The sequence below is a fragment of the Gekko japonicus genome, unplaced genomic scaffold (assembly GCF_001447785.1).
Source record: "Gekko japonicus isolate JY-2015 unplaced genomic scaffold, Gekko_japonicus_V1.1 scaffold443, whole genome shotgun sequence".
Classification (NCBI taxonomy): domain Eukaryota; kingdom Metazoa; phylum Chordata; class Lepidosauria; order Squamata; family Gekkonidae; genus Gekko; species Gekko japonicus.
The window spans coordinates 699,999-712,373 of record NW_015172565.1 but is presented as its reverse complement, the minus strand read 5'-3'; the positions used below and the strand labels follow the sequence as shown (position 1 = coordinate 712,373).

The 12,375-nt window shown below is 42.3% G+C and overlaps 1 protein-coding gene across 1 annotated transcript in view; it reads left to right on the top strand.

Moving 5' to 3' along the window:
- Nucleotides 1-9,707, top strand: part of AGBL3 (ATP/GTP binding protein-like 3) — a 29,198-nt gene extending 19,491 nt beyond the window's left edge. Inside the window, 8 exon segments of the mRNA XM_015421290.1 lie at nucleotides 1,256-2,038; nucleotides 3,253-3,418; nucleotides 5,886-6,012; nucleotides 7,173-7,270; nucleotides 7,369-7,410; nucleotides 7,412-7,457; nucleotides 8,695-8,901; nucleotides 9,679-9,707. Coding sequence (XP_015276776.1) covers nucleotides 1,256-2,038; nucleotides 3,253-3,418; nucleotides 5,886-6,012; nucleotides 7,173-7,270; nucleotides 7,369-7,410; nucleotides 7,412-7,457; nucleotides 8,695-8,901; nucleotides 9,679-9,707 — 1,498 coding nt within the window.
- The last annotated feature ends 2,668 nt before the right edge of the window (nucleotides 9,708-12,375 follow it).

The window sequence follows — 12,375 nt, the reverse complement described above, 5'->3', positions numbered from 1 at the left end:
ACAAATAGATGATGAAAGAGATCAGAGGTTTGAACAAATAAGCAAGATGATAAGTTTAAGTGAAAATTTACAGATACTGGTACAAAGGTCTCATCTGGTAAAACATGTTAAGAACAGCCAGTCAACATTTCTATAAAATAGATCCTGGAGAGGTATTAGAGAATGTAGAGAAGGAAATCCAAGTTTCTGTTTAAGCCAGGATGACATGTAATGTTCAATTTCTTGATGACACAAATACTCACTTGCACTACTACCCGAAGAAGTGCTGCAGCAAAGGAAGGCATAGTCATGGACATACTAGTCTATTTGCTGCACTGAGCTCTTTGGGCAAAGGGTAAGAGATCAAGATAACAAATTTACAGTTGATTGTGCTCTAGTAGTAGGGCTAAGGATTGGGTTTCAGCAAGAGTACAAAGGTATTCCTTGTGTTACTGCTAGGATTTTAGTGCTCAGTCTTGTGCTTTGCTACCTCTGTAAAGTGATAATGCAGCAGTAGAGAAACCCAAAATTGCTTTGGTTGTCAAATGAATGAGTTTTGGAGGAAGGTTAGATCAAATCTTTTGTGTGAAATCAGGGATGTCATAACAATTGTGGATTTTGATCATTCATATTTCTGTTGTAAAATGTTTTAGTTGTCTGTTCCAAGCAATATTTTTTTATTTATTTGGTTATTTTTATCACACCGTTCCTTCAAGGAACTCAAGATGACACATGTCACCGCTTTCATTTAATTTTCACAACAACTGAAGCAGAAATAGACTGAGAGCAAATGAGTGGAACAAGGTGGGACTTGAACCTGGGTCTCACCAGATCCTGTCTAACTCTACCATACTGGGTGTTTTAGGTAATGGCATGGAATGGGCACAGTTACCCATATTTTATTCTAAAATTCTTGTAACTACTGTCTTTGCCTTTAATATCTGTTTTAAAGTAGATATTCATGCTCTACAGAGGTCAATGTAACCTAATTATACCATCATGTTCTCTTAAAACAGCCAAGAATTAGATCTACAATCACTGCAGAATTGCATGGTCTACTTTAAAATACAAATATATCAATATAAACAATTTCCAAATGAGTTGGTAAAGGGAAATAACTTGCTACAGAATCTACACACAAAAATTAGTGATAGCAATTTGGCTTTAAAACATTTGAAATAACAGACATAAAGTCAAATATGTATCATATGACAGTACGTGTATGTCCGACTGTATAGTCCAGATTAAACATCTTTTCTCTCCTTTCCTCATGTAGCAGTGATTTTGAGTACCAGCTGACATTACGCACTGATCTGTACACAAATAAGCACACTCAGTGGTACTACTTCCAGGTCACCAACACGCAAGCAGGAAGGCCGTATCGTTTCACCATTGTCAATTTCACCAAACCAACAAGCTTGTACAATCGTGGTATGCGCCCGTTGCTGTATTCAGAGGCCGAAGCAAAGATCCACAAAGTGGGATGGCAAAGGACAGGAAATGCAATCAGGTATTACAGAAACAATCTCAGTCAGGATGGGCGTCAGTATTTTTCCCTCACGTGGACATTCCAATTCCCTCATGACAGGGATACTTGCTACTTTGCCCATTGCTATCCTTATACTTACAGCAACCTGCAAGACTATCTGTCAGCTATTGCCAGAGACCCAAAGAGGTCCAAGTTCTGCAAGATTCGCATCTTGTGCCAGTCCCTAGCTAGAAACATTATCTATGTTTTAACCATCACCAATCCTCTGCAAGATTTCCAGGAGGAAAAACGCAAGGCTGCTGTGATTTTGACTGCCAGAGTGCACCCAGGTGAAACAAACAGCTCCTGGATGATGAAAGGCTTTCTGGATTATATTCTGGGGGATTCAGACACTGCCCGGTTGCTCCGAGACACCTTTGTTTTCAAAGTTGTGCCCATGTTAAATCCTGATGGTGTCATTGTGGGCAATTACCGCTGCTCTTTAGCAGGTAGGGATTTGAATCGAACCTACAGATCCGATCTCAAGGAATCTTTCCCTCCTGTTTGGTGCACCCGGACCATGATCAAAAGGTAAAAAGGTAACACAATCTCTCCTCCTCTCTATTTAGTATAGCCACTCTGTTTTCTCTGAGCCTGATATTAATATATTAACATATGCCCAGTATTCACTGCATGACATTTTATTTACTTTCGAGATTATTGCATTTTGGTGCGTTTTGATTGTCCTAAAGACGTACTGTATAGTTTCTGTAACTGGTGTGTGTGTGTGTGTGTGTGTGTGTTAAGTGCTATCAAGCCACTTCCAATTTATGGCAACCTTATGAATTAATGACCTCCAAAACACCCTATTGTTAACAACCATTTTCAGGTCTTGTAAACTGAGGGCCGTGCCTTCTTTTATTGAGTAAATCCATGTCATGTTGGGTCTTCCTCTTTTCTTGCTGCCTTCAACCTTTCCTAGCCGATTTGGTGTAGTGGTTAAGTGCGCGGACTCTAATCTGGGAGAACCAGGTTTGATTTCCCACTCCTCCACTTGCACCTGGCTGGATGACCTTGGGCAAGCCATAGCTCTGATAAGAGCTGTTCTTTAAAAAGAGCAGTTTCTGTCAAGAGCTCTCTCAGCCCCACCTCCCTCACAGGGTGTCTGTTGTGGGGAGGGGAAGGGAAAGGAGTTTGTAAGCCACTCTGAGACACCTTTGGGTAGTGAAGGGCAGGGTATATATCCAATCTCTTCTCTTTTCTTCTTCTTCCAGCATTATTGTCTTTTCCAGTGACTCTTGTCATTATCTTGTGCATTATTGTAACTGTCGTATAGAATAGAAAAGCCAACCTCCAGTAACAAGTGGGGATTTTCTTTCCAAACAGGATCTTCCTCCTCCTCCTAATTGTGCTTATGTATGATGATAATTTAAGTGTCAGCTGTCACCTAGAGAGCATTTTCATACTGCCATGAGAAGGTTCTCAGGAGAGACAGCATTTGTTGTTCAGTCACACATTCGAGTGTCCAAAATGAATACTGTAATGCAAGCAATATTTGATTAAGTGGAAGATTTAATGGGTGGCCAGTATATACAATTTGCCTTGACATTGTAGTCCATGGGATACCTTACTGGGGCTTGTTCTAAACATAAATATGCCACCAGCAATAGATCTCTGAAAATCAGTAATAGCTCCAGTGGCTGTTTCCTGTAATTACTGCTGTAATCCAAGAAAGCAGGCTGGGGATGTCTGAATTACAGTAAACCAAAGTTGTTCATGTATAATCATTTTCTTCCTTCTCAAAGAGTAATGGAAGAGCGCAATGTCCTCCTGTATTGTGACCTTCACGGTCATAGCAGGAAAGAGAATGTCTTCATGTATGGCTGTGAAAAAAGGGAGCAGCAAGAAGAAGGGACAAGCTTACACCAGCGAATTTTTCCTTTCCTTATGAGCAAAAATTGTCCAGATAAAGTAAGGCAACCTTTAACTTTATTACATTAACTTTATAGCAGTAGAAGAAATCTGCTATCAGTCGTTCAGAGTTTGCTAAATCATGTACCTAATTTCTCAGCACGTTTAGTGTTCTAACGTCATACTACTTATGCTGTGTTAGCCTACTAGGACATATAACCAGGGCTTTTTCTGGGGGGATGCACTGGAACAGAGTTCCAGAACCTCTTAGACAAAAGTCTTTTAAAATGTTTAAAAGTTCATTAATTTTCAGTATACAGATCGAAAACATCATTTCCCTCTTGAGAGTTACAGCACCTCGGTTTTAAAAACACCCCCCCCCCCTGCATATAACCATAGTAGGGTCTCTGCAGAGAGCCCTTTTATAAGCATGACTCAAACATGCAGAGTTGCATGACTGGCAACAATAGTAGTTTTATCACAAGAAGGACGGTGATAGTGATCCATTCAGAATTCTGACACTTTCAGAATTCCCAGTTGTTGATTGAGGCCTTCATTTGAATATGTGTCTCACACAATATTGTACTCCTTAAAAGGAAACCAATTCATGCTAAATGGTAGCCTACTATACAACTAAAGAGGCAGCTAACTTGTTGGGATGTGACTTGCTCAGTTGTCAAATTAACTAAGAATAAATACTAAAGAAACCTTGTTGGTTTTAAAGGTGCCACTGGACTCAAACTTTGTTCACCCAGCAGTTATATCTTATGTCACTGTTCTCTAGGGCAATTCTTGCTGCTGTTTAAGAGTCCCCCCAAAAACCAGCGTATTTGTTCAGAAAGAGGGAACTCCCAATATTGTTGCCTCAGTTTCTGTGAACAGCAGAAGCTGAAAATGTATGTCCCTCTTCACAGAAGTTGTTGCACAGCGGTTCTTGAGTTCCTCTTCCTGTATTACATTGCTTGTGCAAGTAGATAGCTCTCATAAGATGTTAAGTACATGAATGATCATAATATTTCTATAGCACAATCAATAGAGCCAGTTTGGTGTAGTGGTTAAGTGCGCGGACTCTAATCTGGGAGAACCGGGTTTGTTTCCCCACTCCTCCACTTGCACCTGGCTGGATTACCTTGGGCAAGCCGTAGTTCTGATAAGAGCTGTTCTTGAAAAAGAGCAGTTTCTGTCAGAGCTCTTTCAGCCCCACCTACCTCACAGGGTGTCTGTTGTGGGGAGGGGAAGGGAAAGGAGTTTGTAAGCCGCTCTGAGACACCTTTGGGTAGTGAAGGGCGGGGTATAAATCCAATCTCTTCCTCCTCCTCCTTCTGGTCCCCGCCCCACAGAAGTTACCATGACATTACATTTATTTGGCACACAGCTTGTGGCATTCTTGGGACTTTCCCCTTTAAACTGGATAAAGGGAACCTGTTTTAATCCTGCCAAAAGGGGAATATGTGGAGTAGCTGCAGAGGAGTCTCTATGTAGACAAATCCTCTGTCGTCATCATGGGGAAGGGGAGGCACAGCAGACCATTTTTCACAATGGCAAGGGCACCCCCCACACACACCTTTAGTTCTTTAAAAGTTTTTCCAGTTTCCCTGCTGAGAGCAATGTGGTAGAATTACAGGATGGCTTGGTAGGGAAAAGGAAAATGAGCGGAAAGGGCTGTTGGGAATCCCAGCATGACTGTTTTTATGCAGTGAGCAGTCTGGGAAAGGTCTCTGTGGACACTGCTCCTGTGCATTCCCACTCTACTTGCTGTTGCTGCTATGACAGTGGCATGATTTCACACCCCTGTGTGGACTCATCCTAGATTTCAGTAGAAGGGGAGACCTGTGAAGAGAAGGGAAAGGCCAATAACATGGGATGAATAGGAGTAGACACAGTTACATTTACTTGGAGTTCGTTTCAGTTAAATTAAGCATTAACAAGTATGACTGCAATAGATGAGTTTTGACTGAATATAAGGCACACAGATCTTCCGTGCAATGTACTCCTGTGGGAATTCATTGTGTACTCTAGAAAAAGCAGATCGTAGTCATACCTTTTACTGTTAATTGTAGTTGTTGACATCTTGGTTGTATGTGATTAGAATATAAGTGGCTTAACATTGTTTTATTTATACTTTAGGTTTCATGGTTATAAAAAGCTTGTAAAAATATTGAACACTTCCGCTTTCCTCCCTGCCTCTGAGCCAAATTGTGTTATGGCAGACTCGGCATACTTGTGTCATGTCCTTCCCGCTCTCTATACAATGTATAGCTTCACTTAATCACAGTATGACATTGCCAGATGATGCATTTCTTTCTCCCGCACGTACACCCATCAGCAACAGCCAATGACATGGGGTGGTGTGCTGATGCCATGTCACAGGGAAGTGAAACTGCAGATGGAGGGAGCATGTGACATGAGAGGGTCATTTGGGGCAGCAACTCTGTGTCTGTCGAAACGTCTTGTTTGGCCCTTATTAGAAAGGAAAGCTGTTTAGCGTTAAAAAGCACAGCACTGATCACACATCTTTTTGTGTAAGTTTTCATTCCCAGATTGCAGTTTCAAGACACAGAAGGGCAAAGAAGGGACAGGTCGAGTAGTGATGTGGAAGATGGGCATCAGCAATAGCTATACCTTGGAAGTTACTTTCTGTGGCTCTAAACTGGGTAAAGCAAATATATTTTTTTCTGCAGAAAGGATATTGAGTCATTGAGTGAGGTCCTCAGATTTGCTATTGCTGGTTGAGATGAATATGATACAAGCTTGTTGTGTTTGTTAAAGACAATGCCAAATGCGTATGGTGTTGAAATATCATTACAGACGCATGTGCACTTCGCAAAACAAACAAATGATTGTAGATATCAAATGTAGCAGTTAAGCCCAAGGTGAGCAGATATGTACATATATATCAAGGCTAATGTCCATAAAACACAGTGAGTTGGATTCCGTAGACTGCAGGTGTAAGAACCTTGTGAAGGATCTTTCCCTGCCTTCCCCTTCCCTCCTGCAAGACTCCTGCAAAGCCAATGCTGGAGGTAAAAGGAGCCTCATTTATAAAATGCCACAAGGCACAGAAGAGATGCAGTGAACTGGGCAAAACTGCCCCCACTTTGGTCCTTCAACTGGTGGATGAAGTATGGCAGAGCAAGCTTTCCAGTGGAACAAGTGTTGATTTCAACCAGTTCCTCCTCTTTACTGTAGTTCACTTATGCCTCATGATACATTGTCCACAAACCTTTTTATCCCAAGCTGTGACTTTTCAGGAGTCCTAGGGAGCTGCTAAAGAAAGGGGAAGGAAGAAAAGAGCAGCTTTTATTTAGGATTCATAGGATCCAACTTTATTTATACATTCAGTACCATATATATTTATTGATGGATGTATTTAGTTCCTGAGATAAATATCTGTGCCTATACAGACTACTTTAAAAGTAATCCCTTAGGGATTGTCATTCCTAGGGCAGAAGTGCTAGACCTTTCTGTCAGAGAGTTCTCAGCATTTCACAGTTCCCAGAATGTTTTGAGAGGACCCATGATATTAAAGTTATTTAAGATACATATGCATTTGTAGTGTAGATAAGTCCTTTAGTCTGTAACAGATGCAATCTCTGCAGTCCATGCACTTTGGGAATGCTGTGAGTCCAAGATAACTGACAGAGGCCTTTGGCAAGAATTTAGAAGAAACCTAAAGTATTTTGCTACAAAAAAGAATTTTAGACTTGCAAAGCAGTAGCCAGAAGTCTTGTTTTTCCAGTTATAACAAATAAAATAATTGCTGGCATTGGGCAGGACAGGTATTTCTTCACTGATGTTTCCCTTCATATCCCAGGCAACAGTGGTTCCCACTTTAATACAAAGGATTTGGAATCCATAGGATACCATTTCTGTGATTCGCTGTTAGATTTCTGTGGTGAAAAAAAGAATAAGGTAGGAAAAGTTTATTAGATCATGAAACAAAAAGATTTGTTATCACTTGGGAGCAGTGAGGCACTAGAATTTACTGCTAATGGTGTGACTTTTCCTAGTATAATGAATGTCTGAAAGAACTGGAGGACATGATGAAACAAGAGGATCCAGTTGCAGCTATCAATGACTCATTCGACAAGGACTCCAGGTAAATGGAATTCTTAAGATATGCCTATATTTTAGTCCATGATTAAGCAGGGTGTTGAGGAAGAAAATTTGTTTTAGCCTGACTTCAGGCAAGTCTGCTGAAGTCTACATTAGGGCTGGATGAAGAGGTCACGTAGGCGAAAAAGGAACATGCTGTGTTGAAGAGATAATGAGGTGACTGGACTTGAAAGAACTGGTTTGAAGCAGCCTGTAAGCCAGCTACTGACAAAGTTAACAGAAAGTCTTGTCAGGAATGGAAAACGTTACTTCCAGTTTTGAGTTACTCATGCTTATCTACAAGAAGTATAAAATGGGCTTGGAGGCTGGAACTTTTCCAAGATACTGCTTCATCATCGATCTTTTGTGCAGTCCCACATGGGGACTGCACATGAGCAGGCCTACCATTGGATAGCTCTTTACAGCTAAAAGCCTCCAGGGGTGCTGCATGCTGGAGTCAGAAGCTTGTTCCTGCCCAGAGACCACCCCCTTACCCTCAGTTCCTCTTTTGCCACTGAAGGAGAAAGTTGTTTTTGGAATCTCCAGCTACAATTGAGAGGTTTTCGTCCAGATTCATCGAAGCTACTTCGGCTTCTGAGGCCTTCCATGGCTCAGAAAGCCCTTTTCAAGAAGTGCTCCTGATGTGGAGCAAAGATGACCCAAACTGATAAATATGGCCTTTGTCTGTTCTGTTTGGTGAAGGGCATAGTGTCTCCACATGTAAGGCCTGCCAGTGCTGCACCCCCAAAACTTGGCAGGTAGGGCACTGAAACTTAAGGCAGCATTGTGGGAGAAAGCCTTTAAAGCCTCGGAGCCCGCATCCAAGTCAGTCCTAGAGAAAGCTCCCAATTCCACATCTTCGGAATCGATGCATTCAGCTTCACTTCCTGTATCCATATCTCAGTGGATCCGATCTCAGTTGCACTCCCCTTAGGTTCATCGCACCTCTTTTGAGCCTCCAGCTAAGAAGGCTAAAGGCAAGACAAAGGAACAGTGTAAACCGGCTCCACAGCAGAATGTTCCCATCTGCATTCCTGAGCCAACGCCAAGCTTGCAGGAGAAAAACAGGGCCCCATCTCCAAGATCTCCACCTGTTTCTGTCTCCGATGGGGGCGAAAATACTGGCTTACCACATGACCAGGCTCTGTGTGAGTCCAAACCAGAACAAATGGCCACAATTCTGTGGTCTCAGCCCCAACCGCCTATGCAGTGGCCGTCACATTTCTACATGATGTTTCCAGGATATTTGGAGGAATGGGGTGACAGCTTTGCAAGCCCCAAGGATGCAAGTGTTTATCATTACCCTCACTGGGTGTCGTCGTATCTGCCTTCAGCGACCATCTCACACAGGCTGGGTTCTCCTGTTCCAGCAGTGAGAGGAGATGAAACAGCTATTGAATCCAACAGATCCGACACAAAATTGGATCCAAGCCCAGACAAGAGGATAGGTGAGCCATCTCTATCATGGAGGATCTCCGAATGTTTGAGAACAGATTATTTGTATGGCCCAGTCTCTCAAGACAGAAGTCATTACCTCGGATTCTTCCATTCCTGGAACTCCTGCCAGAAGATAAGCATCCCCTTACTAAAGTTCTGCATACAGAGGCCATTAAAATTTCAAAGCAAGAAATTAATGTGGGATGGCATTCTGCGGATTTGGCTGTGTGGGCTTTGGCGAGCTCCATAGTATTCAGGCGCCACGCTTGGTTAAGATCAATGGCCTTGCCTATGGAGACCAGGCTTAAAGTTGAGGACTTACTTTTCAAATGTTTCACTCTCTTCTTTTCCAAGGCGGATGAGATGCTTTCCCTGATAAAGAAGAACAAGCAGACATCTCAGTTAAGTCCCCAGGAGTCTCACACTCATGCACGTCCCAATTTAAGCAGAGGTCCTTTGTGAGACAGCCCTGACATCCATTTCAAAGGGACTACCATTTTTCTGGCCTCTTGGGGTCTCAGTATCATACCCTTAAGCCATTTTCTCCACAGAAAGGTTACCATAGGTGCAAGGGTTCCAATCAACCTATGTCGAATCAGCAAATGCCCTCTTCCAGAGAGACAACTTCATTCCAAAAGTCAGTCTACTAGGATCGTTGCCAGGGTCAGGCTGGCTCAGTTTGCTATAGCCTAGGAGGCTATTACTTCTGACGAGTGGGTTTTGTCCATAGTTAGATTTGGTTACAGATTAGAATTTAAGTCTATCCCCCCTTGCTGTTTACCTTTAAGGGGATCCAGCCAAGCAGCTCCTTAATTGACAAGGGCACCATAGAGGAGGTTACATTGTCTCAGACATCAGATGGTTTCTTCTCTCATATGTTCCTAGTAAATAAGAAAGATGGGGGAGTTAGACCCATTTTAGACCTCAGAAAATTAAACGTTTTTCTTCACATTTCAAAGTTCTGTATGGTGTCCATTCCTTTGATTTTACCATTATTAAAATGTGATTGTTGGTTCATCATTGTTGATTTAAAAGATGCCTATTTTCATGTTTCAGTCCACCCTCAGCATCGCAAGTTCTTATGCTTTTCATATGGGGAAATGAGATTTTCAGGACACTGTTCTACCCTTTGGTCTAGCCACTGCACCCAGGGTATTCTCGAAGTATTTAGCCTCAGTTGTTGCTTACCTCCGTATGTGGGGTTCAGTGTTCCCTCTAAGCTGTAGAATCTTGTGAGCAAAAATTCTACTTTGTGAGCTATTGGCGTTAAAGTTGTGAGCAACTGACCTGGCTACTGCATAAATTAGTTTACTCCGGAGCCATCCTTCCTGAGCTAAGATAAAAATGTGTGAGCCGGAGGCTAAGAAATTGTGAGCTAGCTCACACTCTCAGCTTAGAGGGAACAGTGGTGGGGTTGCAAGATATTCTGGTGGCTGATTCCAAGGACTGATTGTTGAGTCACTGCACTCTTGTCCTGGAGACCTGTTAAAGACTAGGACTCCTGGTAAATTGGGTCAAATCACAATTAATTCCATCTCAGAGGGTACAATTTATCAGAGCTATGCTAGATTCCCTAATGGGGAAGGGGTTTCTACCTCCTGAAAGGGTACAGGCTATCTTGGCCTTGGTGAGACAGTTCAGTTCTCACCGGTTCTAATCGGTTTGGGAAATTCTGCGACTTTTGGGATATATGGCTTCTACCACATAAGCGACATCTGCAGATCTGGTTTCTGTCGTTATAGAACTGGGGTTCTTACCTTATGGCACTGATTCTATATTCCCAGACCTGTTATACATTCTTTATTGTGGTGTTCTTCTATGGATAATTTATTCCGGGGCTGTCCATCTAAGTTTCTGAACATGAGGTAGTCTTCACTATGTACGTTTCTCTCTTGGGTTAGGGCACCTGCTGTGAGGGATTGTCAGCTAGGGGTTTCCCAGATATCTTTCAGAACTGATCCATTCTTGTCCAGGTGGACAATACAGTTAGAGTGTTTTATTTAAACAAGCAAGGGGATACAGGGTTCAGAGGTTTATGTCAGGAAGCTACCCTTGCATGGGACACAGCAGTGAGGCTCAGTGCTTCCATTCAAGCTATCCACATCCCTGAGAATTTAAACATGGAAGCCAACGGATCGAGCAGGGCTGGCACACTCTCCCACAAGTGGTCTATAAAGGCCACTTAGCTGGAACCACTTTTTACCCTCTGGGATGTTCCAGATGTTGATCTTTTTACAGTGTGAAAAAACAAGAGGGCTGTAAGGTTCTGTTCCTGAGCAGTAGTAGGAATTGGTTCCCTAGGGATGAATTGCAGCTATGTTAGCAGAAAGCCTTATTTTATGCATTCCCTCCATTCCTGCTCCTTATCAGGGTAATAAATTCAGGACGGAGAGTTCAAACATGATCCTGGTAGCACCCTTTTGGCCTCGGAAATATGGTTTCTGATCCTTATGGAGATCTCCCAGGGCCAGTTGCTTCCCCTACCAAACCAACCAGATTTAATCAGCATCAGCCAGGTGCTTCATCGTGATCTGAACCATCGCAACCTGATGGCTTGGAGGCTTTAGAGATCTAATATTTTCTAAGGAGCTTAATGACATTCTCCTGCAGTCATGCAAGCCTAACACTAGGAAATCCTATATGTATAAGTGGAGGCAATTTTTCCTTTGGTGTAGTAAGAAGGACGTGTCACCAGGTGGTGCTCCTTCGCAGGTCATATTTGATTATTTAATACACCTGAGAGCTAAGGGCCTAGTGTTTTCTTCTTTGAAGGTACGTCTGGCTGCTATGAGGGATGATCAGTTTTCTCCCATCATTTGTCTGAGAGGTTTCTTAAGGGGCTAAGTAATCTCTGCGTGCCCAGAGATCCTTTGGTGCCCCAATGGTTTCGATCCGTTGTGTTAGCACAGTTAATGCTCAAGCCTTTCAAACTCCTTGCTATCTGTTCTTTAGCAGAACCCTCTATGGCACCCTGCTTTTGGCATGTCCTCCCCCTTGAGGCTGGCCTGGCACCTACTTTCCTTTCCTTTAGGCATCAGGTCAAAACATTTCTCTTTACTCAGGCTTTTAACTAAAGGGTTCTGTCTTTCTTTTCTTTTTTGCCCCTGAAGGGGATTTTTTTATTGCATTTTCTAAAACTAAACACTACGTGAAAAAATAGGAAAGGGATCAGTTTTCTCCCATCATTTGTCTGAGAGGTTTCTTAAGGGGCTAAGTAATCTCTAAAAACCCAAGAGTGGGTGTCATACAAACTGCTTTAACAAGATTACAAGCTTATATAGCTAAATATTCATATAAATTCATTCAACATGTTTATCATCTTTCAAACTTCTGCTCCAACTTAAACATCGTCTACTATGACTTCTTAAAGAGTCTAAGAAATCTTATTTTAAACATTCTTTAAACTTCAGAGTTATAATAACAAGTCATTTTTTTTCTTTTGGTTTCCTCAACTTATAGCCTCGTTTTGGGGCCGCAGCCCCCAA